Source organism: Neovison vison, chromosome 1, assembly GCF_020171115.1.
Source record: "Neovison vison isolate M4711 chromosome 1, ASM_NN_V1, whole genome shotgun sequence".
Taxonomy (NCBI): domain Eukaryota; kingdom Metazoa; phylum Chordata; class Mammalia; order Carnivora; family Mustelidae; genus Neogale; species Neogale vison.
This window is the reverse complement of record NC_058091.1, coordinates 128,997,752-129,014,150: the sequence shown is the minus strand read 5'-3', so window position 1 is coordinate 129,014,150 and position 16,399 is coordinate 128,997,752. Positions and strand designations below refer to the sequence as shown.

The 16,399-nt window shown below is 44.7% G+C and overlaps 1 protein-coding gene across 5 annotated transcripts in view; it reads right to left on the bottom strand.

The window, feature by feature from the left end:
* Window positions 1-16,399, bottom strand: part of FARS2 (phenylalanyl-tRNA synthetase 2, mitochondrial) — a 526,339-nt gene that overhangs the window by 118,748 nt on the left and 391,192 nt on the right. Inside the window, exon 9 of one of the 5 annotated variants that reach the window (XM_044258328.1) lies at window positions 961-1,070. The exons of the other annotated variants lie outside the window; for them this stretch is intronic. Within the exon in view, the coding sequence (XP_044114263.1) occupies window positions 995-1,070 (76 nt within the window). The 3' untranslated portion in view covers window positions 961-994. Of the gene's footprint in view, window positions 1-960; window positions 1,071-16,399 lie in introns of those variants that run through there. 5 annotated transcript variants of the gene reach the window in all.

Below are 16,399 nucleotides of genomic sequence, written 5' to 3'. Positions count from 1 at the left end.
TGAAACCTGGGCCGTTGGCAACTTCGGCACAAAACCTCTGCTGTTCCTTATGTGAGCAGGTCAGACCTCAAGTCTGCTACACTGACCTGGAAATGTACAATTCTGGTACTCCAAGGAGGAGGCCTGGCCAACTGTCAGGTTTAATCTGGCTGCTCTGCATGTGAAGCAGAGTCTGAGCTGCTGAGACCCCTTTAAGGCCTGCCATGACTACCCAAGAGCTGTGCGAGCTCAGGCCAGTGAATCAGACTCTCTGAGCCTCAGTCCTCCCCCCGTATCAGTACATAATATCGTCTGTCATAGGAGCTGGTGCATGATAGCACACGCATACGCACACACACACACCCTAAGAAAAGTACCCACAGGGTACCTGGGCAGCTTAGTCCATTAAGTGCCTTTGGCTCAGGTCATGATCCTGGGGTCCTAGGATCGAGCCCCACTCAAGGCTCCCTGCTCAGCAAGGAGTCTGCTTCTTCCTCTGTCCCTCACCCCACTCATGCTCTCTCTTGCTCTCTCTCTTCAAATAAATAAGTAAAAATCTTAAGGAAGGAGGGAAGGAAGGAAAGAACAAAGAAAGAAAGAAAGAAAATAAATTACCCTCAGAGGGCTACGGGAAAAAGAGACCTCAAAGGCACACCCTCACAAAAAAGTTAAATAGTCCTAGAGTGAAGCAGATTATTAGCAAATGGGGCATGATTAAAAAAAAATTATTCAGAAACCCACCACTTGATTGGGAGTTGATTAGAGAGACACCATACCTTTGGGAAAGCATGGGACCCTTGGGCACTACAGCTCTGAAGCAAGGGGAGGAAAGCAGGTGACCCTTCAAAGAACCCCATGTCCTAGCCAGCTGCCCAGGACCTAAAGCAGCAGACCGGCAGCAGATCCCCCCAAGGAGGGCAACAGGCCACATCTCTAATGGGGAGTGACGGACTGGTTGTGAAGGGGCCCTTACCTGCCAGTCAGTGGAATGTTCCAAGGACCTCGTGTACCATCCTTAGGCCCTACACCTCCAGAGAGAGCCCTCACTGGCTCTGTCCTCACAGACCCATTTGCGAAGAGAGAGACAAACGCTGATTAAAGAAGAGAGAAAGATCCGTCTGATTCCCCAGTTCACAAAATGTGGCCTTTCCCAGGCACGACGGTTCCCTACAGGCTATCTGTGCAAATGGCCCACTGAAGTGGGAACCTTATTGAAGCAAGAAGCAGCTACTTCTCATTCCTGAAAATTCCTCCAAATACCCCAAATATGTCTGACATGATTCCCGGATGAGCGCAAATCTTTAGAAGTTCTTTAAGAGCAGGGAATAAACAGTATAACATTTCATATGCAAATTTCAAATAATCACCGAGGCCACCAGTCTGGCTTCTGATGAAATAACTCCCACGACAGGACCGGAGGTACAAAGGTACAGTAACAGGCACTGGGACTGAAGGCTGAAGAAACACATGTTAAAATTAAAAATTCAATCACCTTGCTTTAAACTATTTGGATGTACTTTAAGGAACTTCAACTCCTTTTTGACTTAGAATGCTGCTTTTAAGGGAGGGTAATTACATCAGTTTTTTAGATGATGAAACCAGTGGCTCAGAGAGCCTGGGTGACCTGTCCAAACAGAGAGGCTGGCCTTAGAATGGAGGTCTCTTTCTTCTGTGTCAATAGACCTAATTGCACATGCTCTTAAGAAGTAGATTTGATCTTGCTGTGGGCTTGGCTGCCAGTTATGTGTGGCATGATGGGAGGCCTCAAATGCCTACCGCCCTTGCTGCCCCATAAGTGTATGTGCTGGGGCCCCATGAGCAGGCCTCTGAAGACTGGACCAAGGATGGGGGTTGGCCATGCAGCAACTAGTGGCTTGAGCTCTACCAAGCAGAGGCTTCCCAACTACCACTCTCCACCATCATGGCAGTGACTCTACAGACCAATCAGATCCTCTCTCCTGAGAAAGTCAGATATGCCACAAGAGAAACAGAATCATGAGGAACCAGTGAGGGAGGTACTATCATGGTCTAGCCCTGTGCAGAGAACACAGAACAGAGGCATGAAATGAGCTTCCTAGGTGCCAGCTAGAAAACTACCCATCCCGAGAGAGGTCGGGACGCGTGGTCTGGGAAGACTGGGTTGGGGTCATGTCTCCCTTACCAGTCGTATATTCTTGCAGCAAGTTTCAGTCCCTGAACTAGCTCTTTTCATTATAACCCCCAAAAGGAAAGTGTATGATTCTCTTCCAGTCCTGTGCTAGACTATGGCCTCAGAGAGCGACCACACAGGACCCTCTCCCTGTATATGGTGCAGCATCCCCATGCAGAAGTCACTGCTCCAAAGGGCACTCCTTGTTATCATGGCCCACCTTAGGTATCAGACCGGGACCAAAATCAAGAGCTATCCATAAAATTCCTCTATGGAGCTGTTGTGAGCTGAATTTGTCCCCCAAAATTCATCTGTTGAAGTCCTCACTTCTAGCACCTCACAATATGGCCTTATTTAGAGATAGGGTCTTTATGGAGGTGATTAAGGTAAAATAAGGTCATGGGGTGGGCCCTAATCTGACTGGTGCCTTATAACAGGAGGAGATTAGGACCAGACACACACAGAAGGTAGACCTTGTGAGGACACACAAGCCAAGGAGAGAGGCCACAGAAGGAGCCAATCCTGCTGACAGCTTGATCTCGAACTTCTAGCCTCCAGAGCGGTGAAAGAATAAAATTCTGTTATTTAAAACACCCCGTCTGTGGTATTAGAGCAGTCCTAGCAAGGTAATGTGGAAGCCTTCATGTTGGGTCTCTAGAAAGACACCAAAGAGGCCGGCAAGCGATTTAAAGCCATACGCTGGAAGCAATATGGCGGTCTGGTAGGAACAAGTCCTGGGCTCAGGCTGCTGGGGTGGAATGCCAGCTCTGCCACTTAGAGGCTCTGTCTCCTTGGGTGAGATGCTCTACCCCTGCTGCCTGGTGTCTGAGTCTGAAAGGGAGCCCACCACAGTGCCCGTCCCAAGGTGGGTAGCAAAGGTGTAATGAGGTCAGTTGAGTAAAGACAGTGCTGGGCTGGAGCCACTGACACCGCCCTCAACCAGTTTGTGTTCAGACACCATCAAACAACTGACCGGATGGGATATATCGAGCCGGGGGACACTGGTACCTTCCTAGTCCTCCTCATCAGGAACAGCTTAGTCTGACCCGGCCACCTGATGCTTCTCCTTCTGTTCTGGATTCTTCTCCTTCCTCTGTGAGTTTGCCATACTCCTGGGAGTGTCTCTTTGGCCACTGTGTGCCGGGATGGAGGGTTGCATGTGTCTATCTGTCTCCCCGTACACTTGACTGAAGCTCGCTTTAACCGAGAGGGTTTATGGAAAGTATTCATAAAGAGGCTTCGCTTCTTATTGATATGTTTTGCGAAATTCTCCGTGCCATCTGGTGCCTGGCATGGCTCTTCTTGATTTGGGAGGCACTCTGGGCTCTCTCTGATGTGGAAGCTTCTTGTGCCAACGCAGTGGGTCAGAAAGTGTAACTCACAGATTGAAGGAGACATTTAGGCAGCAAAGTTCCTAAGTGCCAGAGAAAGTACTCTGGCACTAAGGCTAACAAAGAGGCTCTCAAGGGACAGAAACAGGAAACCGCTGGACTTCCTGGGTACCTCTGTTGGGCTCTGGGGCAAGAAAAGGAAATCTACTCCCAGAGTCCTGCTGGCTCCTCAGGGATGGGGAATTTGTTTCAGGAGCCAGACGGCCAGGGAGAGGCAGGCCTTCCGGCCCCAGGAAACCACAGGAATAAGGGACCTGACTGGCCTCTAGACTCCATCTTGGCACCCTGTCTCCACTTCTGTCTGTATATCTGCCTGGCTCTCTTCTCTGTAGACTGCCATTCTGAGCCTCTTTGCTTCTCAAGGCAAACAGAAGTGGAAGATAGTTCTGTCAAAAAAATGACTGAATCCCTGTCATCCCCAACTGTAAATTCTCGTAGTGGGTCAAGCATCTGTCTGGGTCCAATCAGCTGAGACTAGGGTCTAGGGACAGGGTGTAGAGAGGAAGCCCCACTACACAACATGGATGCTAGGGCCCACTGCTCTGGATTGGGAGAGAGGAATGGCTCACAGACATTTTTACTTCTACCTATTTATTTATATTATTTAAAAAAAAAATTTTTTTTCCCCCAAGAAAGTGGGTAGGTGGAGGAGAGAGGCAAAGGGAGAGGGAGAGAGAGAATGCCAAGCAGGCTCCACACTCAGTGCAGAGCGTGACCTGGGGCTCGATCTCACAATCCTGAGATCATGACCTGATAAAGAGTTGGACACTCAACTGACTGAGACACCCCGGTGCTCAGTTTAGACTATAGTTTAGAAATTGTATAGTATAAACTATGTATAGTTTAGATATTTACATTTCTTTGTATTTAATTTTAGTATATGTGCTGCCGAAGCGAGCACATTTCTTTGTATTTAATGATGGGCATGCTAAAGTATGTCTATCATGTGAAGTATACATACTCATGTGATAAAGTTAATGATATGTACACTGAAGTATTGGGGGGGGAAGTATACTAATGTCTGCAACTTTGTTTTGTTTTTAATTTTTAAGTAGGTTCCACATCCAGTGCAGAGCCCAATACAGTCCTTAATATCACCATCCTGATATGGGATTTGATCTCACGACCTTGAGATCATGGCCTGAGCTGAAACCAAGAGCTGCATGCTTAGCTGACTGGGCCACCCAGGCACCCCAGAGGTTTTTACTTTTAGTCTTCCATATAAGTGTTGCCATTTTCGGAGCTACACCCAGTATAATTTATATATGACTTCAAATTCTGGAATGCTATTAGATATCTCCGAACAGAAATGCTGATAAAAACAAACACAAAACACCCAAACAAACCTATCACATGTCTTTAAAACTCAAAAAGAAATGTAATTGCTTTTTATAAATTAATATCACTACATTATCTAAAAAGAGATGTCTAGTAGTTGATGTGCTTTGAAAATTATTTTGCCGTGAAACAGATCTAGAAACACCAACAGATGATGGCACAATGGTGGTATTTCCTAAAAATGGTTGATATCTCTTGTCTGATGAACACGGACAGTAACTAGCTGGTGTTCACTTACATCAGCACACGAACTGCTTGCCGAATTCCGAATCAGAATACAGGGTGCGGTCTATCTTGTGCAGGATCCCTCTGGTATTTAGACTCCCTGGTGTAAACTTCAGGCCTGACTCAAAATCCTGAGACACTGAGACACAGGGCCTGTCCACGGCGGACGTCTGTCTGTCTCATCAAATCCTGCCCTGGAACAGATGTACTGGCTGCGTAGCCCAATTCTGTCATTTCCTACCACGGGGCATCCTTCTCATTTCCTCTGTTGTACTTTTCTACCAGCAACGATGTGGTGCTCACACTGCCCCTACAGTGCTCACACTGCCCCCCCTCCCCAATTTATTACATCTTAACCTCCCTATGCTTTTCTTCCCTTGTCATATCCTCAACCTTCTTGCTCCCTCTTCATATCCAAAATAAGACCTTGAGAAAGCAATTTTATTGTATGGAATAAATTTTCATTGAGAAACTGGATGCTTATTTTGAGTATGAGCTTAACTACAGTAAGTACAACTCACTAAGCTTTTTAACCTAGATGCTTTGCTGTTCTTGGTGTGTATTTAATGCTTGCATTTAATTACTATTAGTTTCTCCCAGAAGAAATTCACCTCTAGGGTATTATCACCACCATCAACAACACTTACTATATACTTATGCACCAGGCACTGCAAAATAACCTTTTAAAGTAGTTCCTAATGTTAGACCCATTTTAAAGATAAGAAAATGAGGTTTAGAAAGATAAAGCAAGTTGCTCGAAGTCCCACAGGCCAACAAAGAAAAGAACTAAACTGAGGGCGACCTCCAAAGCCCAAGCTATAGCCACTGGCCCACGAAGGCTTCCCAGCCCTGAGCAATGACCTTCCATTCCTTCTGGGACATAAGATGGAATAAGACAGAATGTGGCAACAACTACATTGTATAGCCCTGCAGGTCAACTGAACCATAGAAACCATGCCCCAATCTCAGGAACCTCATCAATCTGACATAAAAACATTTACCCAGGACAAAGGACACGCGGAAGCTTTGCTTCCTCATACCTGCGGACTATAACATAGCCTCCAGAAGAGGGACTAAGGATTGCCACGTGGCTACTCTGGTCTGACATGAGATGGTGGCTTCTCATTTAATAAGAATAGGAATTCATGTAAACCAAGGCATAGATAACCCAGTTCATCTAAAAGCCTGTGTTTAAATGTCTTTTAAAAAAACTTGAGTAAGACAATTGGTTTCATGTCTTTGGTAACAGATTCATTTATTGCAAATTATTAATCTTATGAACGGTATCAGGAAAGATAGTTAGCTGTTTAGGAAAATGGAAGTGTGGTCCTCTCATCTCACAACACCATGGTAAGTTCCAGACAGAGCCAGGAATACAATTTAAATAATAAACAACTTAAGAGAAAATGTAAGCAAATATTTACATAATCCTTTACCGGACAGACAAGGACTTCTTACATGGAAAAACAATTGAAGGAATCAATGAAAAAAATGTTAGACATGACAATATGAAAGAAGATAAAATATCCCTCTGTCCCAAACACCACACAGAATAATAAAAGGCAGATACAGTCTGAAAAAAGCTTCATAACAACCAAGAGAGAAAATGGACTAGTATTCTGGGGATATAAATAGCTTATACCAAGTTGATCTGAGATGTTTTATTGTTTATAAAACCCCAACAGAAAAGGTGAACAAAGCCCTTGAACACTTAAGCAAGGTATCTGAAATAATAAACAAATTCATGAAAGAGTCTATGTCACTAGTCATTAAAACAACAAAGTGCTCTGCTAATTATATGTAAATAAATATACCTTCTCCACATCAAAGCATTAAAAAATTAATAGTTTGCAACAAAGGCAGAATTCTCTGAATATATATGTATGCATGCTTATCCTATATATTGAAAAAAAAAAAGGAATGGAAAAGGGTATAAAAATGAAAACAGTGCTTACCTGTGGGTTGTTGAATTATAAGAAATTTAACTATCTTCCTTATACCTTTCTTTTCTTAAAGAGCCATTATATCTAACACCCAAATTTAATATTTTCAGCATGTAAGAAAGCAAAGGAGGAGGAGGAAGAAAGGAAAGAAGGAAGGAGAAAGAAGGAAATAATTTTTAACTTTCAAGAGATTAAGAAGCAATAAAAAGTTTGGCATCCAGTATCCAGAACACATAAAGAACCCTTACAACTCCAAAAACAGGGGAGAAACAACCCAATGAAAAAGATGGCAAAGGATTTGAATAGACATTTCTCCTAAGATTTACAGATGGCCAACAAGCAGATGAAAAAATCATTTAGTCTTTAAGGAAGTATAAATTGAAACCAAATGGATGGTTGATTGGATGGAAGGATGGATGGATGAAGGGAGGGAGAAACAAGTGTCGGAGAGGATGCAAACTGAAACCTGTGTATACGGCTGGTGGGAACGTAAAGTGATTTACCACCAAAGCCATCAGTCGGGCGGTTCCTCAGAAAGTTACACAGAATCACCAAATGACTCAGTGACTCTACTCCTAGGTATATTCCCAAAACAATGGAGAACAGGGTATAATACTTCTGAGTACGTGTTCCTACCAGCGTTATTCACAGTAGCCAAAATACGGAAACAACCCAAATGTCCACTGAGGGAGGAATGGGTAAACTGTAGTTTATATGTAGAATAGAAAATTATTCAGCCATAAAAAGGAATGAAGATTACTACATGCTGAACGGTAGAAGAACCTCACAAACATGCTAAGTGAAAGAGGTCAGACACACACAATGGATCACACGGATCATACACAGTGTGAGTTCCTTTTCTATGATGTAGGCGAAATGCAGATTGGTGGCAGCCTGGGCTGGGGGAAGGAAGGATGGGGAATGGGAAGCAGCCCTGCAATGGGTGTGGGGTTTCTTTAGGGTGATGAAAATGTCTTGGATCTAGATAACCAGATAGATGTGGTGGTCACACAATACCGTGAATGTGCTAAATACCACTGAATTGCTTACTCAAACATGCCTCATTTTGTCGTGTGAATTTCACCTCATTAAAAAAACGAAGCCAACAGAAAATTAAGTTTAGGGTAGCCCTTCCAAGGGGACACCATCTACATGGATACCAATTTAAAACAGATTTGTCAGACATCCTTGAATCTGAGACTTTGGGTTCAGGGGTAAAGTGCAACAGAGGAGATCTTCTCCTCACATCCACTATGGATTATATAGATCTATTTTCCACAGAATATACTCAGCAGATATTTCATCAGAATTTCTTTGGGGGTAGGGTGGGAAGCAGGTTTTTAAAACATAATGCCAAGGCCCAACTTACACACAAATATAAAGTTTTGCAATTATTGCTGCTGTTTTATTCTAACTTTATTTTTCATGTTTACTGACAATAAGGAACTAAAAACACCATCCAACTAAAATTATTAGCTACTCAAAGCAGCATACCAACAGATCATAGTAGCTATTTTTCACAGTTGCTTGAAAGTATGTCAGAATGACTGAATGTAATTTCAATTAAACAAATTTGCAATTAGGAGTACAATAGCTGCCTTGCCATATTCCTATTACAGCACGAGCTGGAAGAACAAAAATCCTCCTGGTAGTACTCTAAGCAGGAAACCTAGCTATAAGTACTATTTATAATAATTAAACGGTGTGATTACAATGTATAAAGTTGGTCATATGTTATAGGATCCAATTTCAATCTCCACCTAGTCTGGCCATTGGTCAAGCAAAGCTGTGAGGGACAGGACAGGTGGGACACAAGATTACATGATCTAAAGAAGGAAGGAAGGAAGGAAAGATGTGGAAGATCCTCCAGGACATGAAGATGTGGAAGGGCCCCTGGCTAAAATCTCTAAGACACATTTGTTTTCTTTTTTTTCTTTCTTGCTTTCTTTCTTTCTTTCTTTCTTTTTTTTGATTTTATTTATTTATTTGACAGAGAGATCACTAGTAGGCAGAGCAGGAGGCAGAGAAAGAGGGGGAAGCAGGCTCTCTGCTGAGCCGAGAGCCCAGTGTGGGGCTTGATCCCAGGACCCTGAGATCATGACCTGAGCCGAAGGCAGAGGCATAACCCACTGAGCCACCCAGGTGCTGAGACACATTTGTTTTCTGAGAAGCACTTGAAACAGCTCTGCTCTGAAGGTTGGAGGGACCTTGAGTTTTGGTTTTCTATTAACTATTAGGATTTTTCCATCTTGAATATCTGTATTGATCTCCTTTACTTTAACTATGCCAAGAATAGCTTCAATTCAGACTAGTCTTCCCAAGAATTTGATCTGTTTAATATTGCCAGATATATTCCTGTATCAGATGTGATATCACATTATTTGGGATTCATATTTAAATAGGCTTTCTGGCAGTAGGAATCCTGCAATGAAGAAGTTCAACGTACAGGTATTCCTTGATTCAGTCTAGGTTAAAAAAAAATAACATTCTAAATATAATCGAAATCTACTCCTCTCTGTTTCCCTTATGATATATGCCTCACAACTTCTTTTCCTAGCTTTATTTCTCTCATTTTGAGGAGGCTGTTTTTGCCTTGAGAGGTGAGCGGAGGTCAAGCCTAATTTTTTTTTTTTTTTTTTTTTTTGGTACTTGGTTGCACTTCTGTCCCCCGGGGTGGCTTCCTCCTTTGAAGCAGGAGGCTGTGTGGAGCCGAAGGGAAGTATACGTCACCTTAAGGAGTCTTCTCCCCCCACACCCCCATACCATTTTAAGAAGTGCTGATCAAAGTATTGTTGAAATTCCAAATTCCATTATATTTTCAGGTCTTAATTGGCATGCCATGTCCTTTCTTAAGTTCAATACACTGGGCTATCTCCTCTGAAGTGCATTTAATGAGGCTTATCTTAAGTGGGCCACCCGAGTGCGGGAGCCTAATCTCAAAGCCTTGTTCCTGTATAATTCCTGCTTCTCAGAGAGGGCTCCCCTGCCCTACCACCCTTTAAATGAGCTAGAGCGGAAGGGAACATACAAACAGGTAAGTGACTGGAAAGTGAAACTTCCCCACAACATTATTCCAAACCAACATCACCAAACACATAGCCATGAAGACCCAGGTCTAGGTGCCAGAGTTAGGACATTTTGTTTGCTCCCTAACACATCAACCCTCTGTATGTATCCATTATATCAAGTATTCTCTAATTACTAACATTTGTGGAATAAATATCTGTGAAGCCAAAACAAGGGGGAAAGGAGAAGAAATATGATTCACCAAAGTAATTCCTGTCCTTGAACCTGCTCCTGAAGGCTTCGGACTGGCCAAATCCATGTGGTCTTGGCAGGTCACCTGACTGCACTCTCTAATCTTGCTCGTGTAAAATGGACCTTCCATGCTTTCATGCCCCAGCCTCTGCTCCTCTACCTGGACCTTCTGGGTCACCCTTCTGAATTCCTTCAACTCACTCGTTTTCTCTTCCATCCCTTTAAGCCTTTCCTGGAGTTCAGTCTTCCTTCGCCTTCCCCTTCTCCTGTTCCAGACATACCCTGGGCATCTCAGTTCTGACCAGAGTGCCAACTGCCAACAGTATACTCTAATCTGGTCCTGTCTCTCATGAGCTCTTGGGCCGGCATTCCCAGGCAGCCCACCTAAAACTCAAGAGGACCGAAAGTTACCAAATAATCTCCACCAAAGCACTGCTCCCCATACTTAATCCTTTACCTCAAGGTCAGCCCTCTCGTCCTCTCAGTCATACCACTCAGGACTGGGGAGGTTATATTGGATTCCTTCATCTCCATGCTCACTTCTTCAATGGGCTCCACCATTCTTGTGGATTTCAACTGCCAAATATCCTTCCCATTGGTCAGCTTCTCCCATAAAGCCCTGGCCACTGTCTCAGCTCAGACTCATCTCCTCCATACAGATAAGCTATTGAGATGTGCTTCTCCATCTTTCCTACCTCTGGCTTGAGCCAGGGCCAATAGAGTCTCAAGACAGATAATCACTTCCAAATTCGAAAACAGCTAAATTAGCACAATGACTCCCTACATGTTCTACCAGAAAAGTCCACATGTGTATAAGGAAATGCAAGGCCTTTAAGCTCCTCCCGAACCCTCCAGCTTCATTTCCGCCCACTCCGCCATGCTTCCTGTATGCTGGGCACAGTAAAGTATTTTCACCTCTCTCTCTTCCTGTCTTTGGGCATGTGGCCTTCTCTGCCTGGAATATCTTGGCCCATTCCATAGCTAATCTTACCTGTTAGCTGGACCATGACGTGTAAACACTTCTTGATCATTTAGGGCAAGAGAGGTGTTACTCTTCTTTGAAATCATGGTGGTGCCATCCGTTATCTAAGACATTTCTCATATTAAATTGCAGATATCTATGTGCACTGACCCTATCAGACTGTGAGCTCCTTGAGGACAAGAGCTCATTTTAACAGTCATTTTTATATCTTCTGACCATAAGCATCACAGATAGCATTGTGCCGCACCCACGGGAAGTGTTCATATTCATGGTCGCTAGGATGAAGGAATCATAACTTGAGATACATTAAGTTTTAGCTACTCTAGCTAAGAGGAAAAGAACCATTCAGAACCAGAATCAGAACAGAAACATCTGGAACTCAAGGGCCCCTGCAGCCTCAACTCTCTGGTGCTCCAGAGTTCTCTGGAAAAGAAGCTGATGACTTCGGCCTATCACCGTCTTCCTTCCTGCCCTCTTCCAACACCCTAAGTCTGTAATTACATGTCTTAGAACTCATTTGATCTCAAATAATGGAAACCCACGTGAAACCAACTTAAACAGAGGATTACACTTGCTTAGGGAATCTGAGCAAGGAGTGGACAACTGAACTGTGGGAAGGGTGGAATGTAGCTGGTCCCAGAAGAGAATGGAACCGAGGACTCAACCACACCAGTTCTTCTCTCCATGTCATATCTCTGTTCTGCCATTTCCTTCTCCTTCTCTGCTCACCACATTCACTGAAATGTGGCCAGAGATGGCTCCTAGATCTGTCATTCGCAGCCTAAGCTCTTTTTTGTCTTTCATCCAGACATTATGGAGAAAAGGCCTACTGGCCCAGCTTTACAAGGTGCCCACTCCTGAAGCAATCACTTAGGTCTGGAGACAGAGTCCCACTGGACCAGTGTGGAAGCTGTCCTATGAGCCAGGCACATGAGGGAAGAAGCTGCTGCTGGAAAAGGATGTTGGCAGCCATGTCAGGGATCCACTACTCCTATGACTTTAAATAACATGGCATAGGTATATAGTGGTTTGGAAAGCCCACGTTCAAGAGAGCTAAGGCTTCTCTGCCCTCCTTGTACAGATAGCTTTTTTCTTCCTTTCATGTTACCTTCCTTCACAATTTTCCCTTGTTCTTCACCTGTGGCAAACAAACATACACACAAACACGTTATAATTTGACTCCTTGAATTTCTCTTCAGCCCTGTGATTTCTGCTCTTCCAATCAAGGAAAGGGTTTCTTAGGTAATCATGAAAAATTTGCATACTTCTAACATTTTCTGATCCTGGGAGCTCAGAGTATTAAAATATATTTTACATAGGATACAACCAATCTTCTTCAAAGGTACTTTTTTTTCCTCTTCCCTTTCTTCCTTTCTCCATGTGAACACTAGTCTCAAAAACACTATTTTTAAACCAGCAGTTTACTCAGAATCCAACTTGCTATAATCCAATTCCTGTTCCTGAGGAGCCGTCCCCATCCCCTACTCTGTTTCTCCTCAGTAAGAAATCGTCATGACTGATAGTAAAGGGTTCTGGTCACTCATCTGCAAAATGTGACCCAATGGGGTCTCTTTCTGGTCTACAGAGAAATGGATGTCAGTTATATCTGGAGAAAACATGATGTCGGTATGTTGTTCCTGGGTTTTCGTTCTTTTTATCATTCATTCATCATATGTTTATTGAGTGGCTGCTATATTTTATTCCTCAGATAGAGTAGAAAGTTAAAGTCCCAATGGCTGGCCATAAATCACAGTGCAGGGGTGGGAACTGTATGAATACAATGCAACGTGGAAATTGCCAGAACAGATGTGTTAGAAATGCTCATTCCACCGTCACCAATATCATGTGTGTTGCCAGACAGATGACCAGCTAGGAGAGATTACTATATTTAATAAATGCTGGGATAAGCAATTATTCCAGTAAAATTCTGTGTAAATGCATAGACAACAGCTGTCATCTCTTGCACAAATATTTCACCTGCTTCATTTTCACTGAGGGTTTCCTCTCTTCTCATCTTACTATCGTCACTTCCTGTCAGGAGGAAGTGGATAATAAGAAAAGTGGCCGGATCTGTCAAATATATAATCTAAAAACTTTCATGGGGTATTCTTTCTCCTCTGAGAAATATTCAGACATCTTGCAAAAATAGTTCTGTTCACAAAAGAGAAGAAGGTGACTGGCATTTTGTTGATTTTGTCCTCATTTCTGAACTTTGCTTCTGAGGAAGAGATTCTGGTCTGAACTCAGCGGGAGTCAGGTCTGCACTGGAATCCCGGAGACTTTTTTGGCAGGGGTTTGCTTGGAGGGGAAAGCCTCGAGGGAAGGTCTCTGCAGAGTAGGAAGGGACATGGGGCTCAAAGCAGAGCTGTGTGACAGGTGCCACACCAGCAAAGGAAGGTACAGCTCTGCCCAAACCTGAAACAGTGCAAGACCCCATGAAGACCCCCCAAAGTCTCATGGGTGTGCCGGCTGGGGCAGCAGCAGGGCTGGCAATATCCAGGAGGAAATCAGGGTCCCCCATGAATCCCTGGCATGTTCAGGGGAAGTCTGCATAAGCAAATGTGGGACACCCTTAAGGGCCTCCAGAAATACTTGATAGGAACTCTGCAGGAGGCTGAGGCCTCCGTGAGCAGGTGGCAGTGATATGCTGGGGAGATCTGAACTTCTGTTCCTCAATTCATTTCCTAAGCGTCTGACTAACTAGCCCTCTCTTGACCACAGCAGCCCCACTGGAACAGGATGCCCTGACTGGCACTACATTGCCTTGAGATATCCTTCTCTTCCTCAGTAAATCTTCCAGAACATTCTACCTTGCTCTGTCCTCACTAGACACCTGATTAAATTCTGATCATAGTCCTGCTTTCTGTGGCTCCAAACGACACTTGAGTAAGGAGCTTCCCCCTTGGAGCTATAGGCTGTTAAAACAAACCAAACCAACAAAAAAACCAAATCGAAGTTCCTGTTGGTCACCCGGCTTTCCCACCTTAAGTATCCCTTACACTCCACCCCCACATCTGGACTCCAGATCCACCCGACCTCTAAGGGGGGCAAAGAGCCCTGGGGCGGCAGCTAGCCAGTGGAGCTCCCAGGCAGACTGTGTGCAGCCCCTAAGCCTGGCTTCTCTGTGACTGCTCATCTGCTCTGCCACCCACTTCCACCGGGCCCGCTGACCGCATGGCGCCCTCCCAAATGTCCCCAATAAGAAAGGGGCCCTAGATCTAGGATGCGATTTGGACCAACTGTATACACCACTGGTCCTTTCCCTTGGAGCTGACCCCTCATCCCTAGAGGTCTCTGCTTGCTTTTGCACACCAGCAGCTTGAGTCTCAGTTATGACCAAGCTAAGAAAGGTAACTAACCCAGGGGACACTTGGACACCAATCCGGCCCGTGCACTGTGTATCCCAGCTGCAGCCTGGCTAGAGCTGGAGCTGGAGGAATCAGCAGGTCTGCTGAGCCCATCTCTGCTGCTCAGAAATTCAAATAGGTCTCAGAAACTTTCTTATAAATCTCATCTTTAAAGACTCGACTCCGAGATCTATAATCAGGATAACCGTTAGGTTATCCTGCGTAAGACTCTGAGGCTGCGCAATGCCAGGCCGTATTTGGAGTCCTAAATTTCTTGGTTACTAAGACATCCTCAGTAACTGTGAGAGTCACGGTACAGTCAAGGCTAAGCCTCTGTGTGGTATGAAGGGCAAGGTTGCTGACCCCGTATGGACGGTGCAGTTGGGAGTGGGAGGCAGGCTCCCACTGCAGCTCTGGGGTTCACGTTTGGGTGGTAGCTAGTTGAAAGAAGTGACCTTGTGACCTGGATAACAGATTCAAAGATCCAGAATGATGCAGAGCATTACTCCTGGCTGCCCAAAATGAGGGGCTGGGGCTGCCCCTCCCCATCACATTTCTGCCAATTCTGTGGCTGAGATTCCCCTCACAGGTTGTCCTTGGTGTGCATTTTAACTCTCATCTGATCGATTCTGTCGGGGGTGGGACAGGGAAACATCAAGGGAAGTGGGTTACTTCTGCCTTGCATCTTAGAAAGAGAGCATTCAGACTCCACGCTGCAAAAAGGTGCACGGGATGCCAAGTGAAGATTATAGCCAAAGAATTCCCTGAAAACCGCTAATTGAAAGTTAAAGAGGGAAGAGCGGCTTCATGGTTAATTTTCATGAAGGTGTGCATGCACACAGCAGATCACTGACGATCCAGCTCATTAAACGTCTGGCCCCTCTCCTTGCCTGGCTGTCAACGAGCAGTCTCTCCACTCCTTCTCTGCTCTGTGCCGAGACGCTGCTCCCAGGGCGCTGCTAGGTCAATGCTGAAGGTAATGTCAAAGGCTCCTACAGCAAATGGTGAAGTGCTAGGGGACAGGGCACGTTCGGGGACTGAGCTAATTGTGTTTTAATTTGTCTAACGCTGGTGGCAAGCAGGGCTTCTGTGTGACCCCGAGAAAATGCAACCCTCCTGGGCCGCTTTAAAAAGAAGGCTTTTAGGGAAGGAGGTAAAGGGAGGAAGGTAGGGAAAAACAAGTACCCAGGCTAAAAATAGTGTTCTTAGAATTGCTTTCTGGGCTGTCTGAACCACAGCAATAAAAGTTCTTAGACTCACGCCACCAGCATGGCAATAAAAGTGAAGAAAGGGAAAGAAGCCAGGAGTGTTCTAAAGCAGGCCTGGCTGCCCCGAGCCAGCTCCCTGGTACCGCATACTGTCAGTTTCAAGGGGACACAACTTCTGACAAGCTCTCTCAAGATAAGCTGTTGCTGGCTTTTCATTGCTGGCCAAGCTTTAAGTTCAGATAACTGCCCTTCTTTGGCTCTGTCACAAGAAACAGGACCAGGGAGTGATCTGTAAACCGGAGATGTCACCGCACCTGCCACCAGCCATGGCATTTTCCCAGTACAGAACCCAGAGAACAGCCATATTGACGACGCGGCTCTGCTGACCAGCATCTATGCCACTTTACGAAGTATTTTTATTTTTTTATGATTGAACATGTACTCCTTAAGCTGCAGGAAGAACATGGATTATTTCAGAATGATAGTTTTATATGAAGTCTCACTCTGCTTCCCATGATGACCAGAACTTCCTAGTTGTATGTATTTGGCGGCCAAATCCAAGACTCCTGGCTGTGCCGA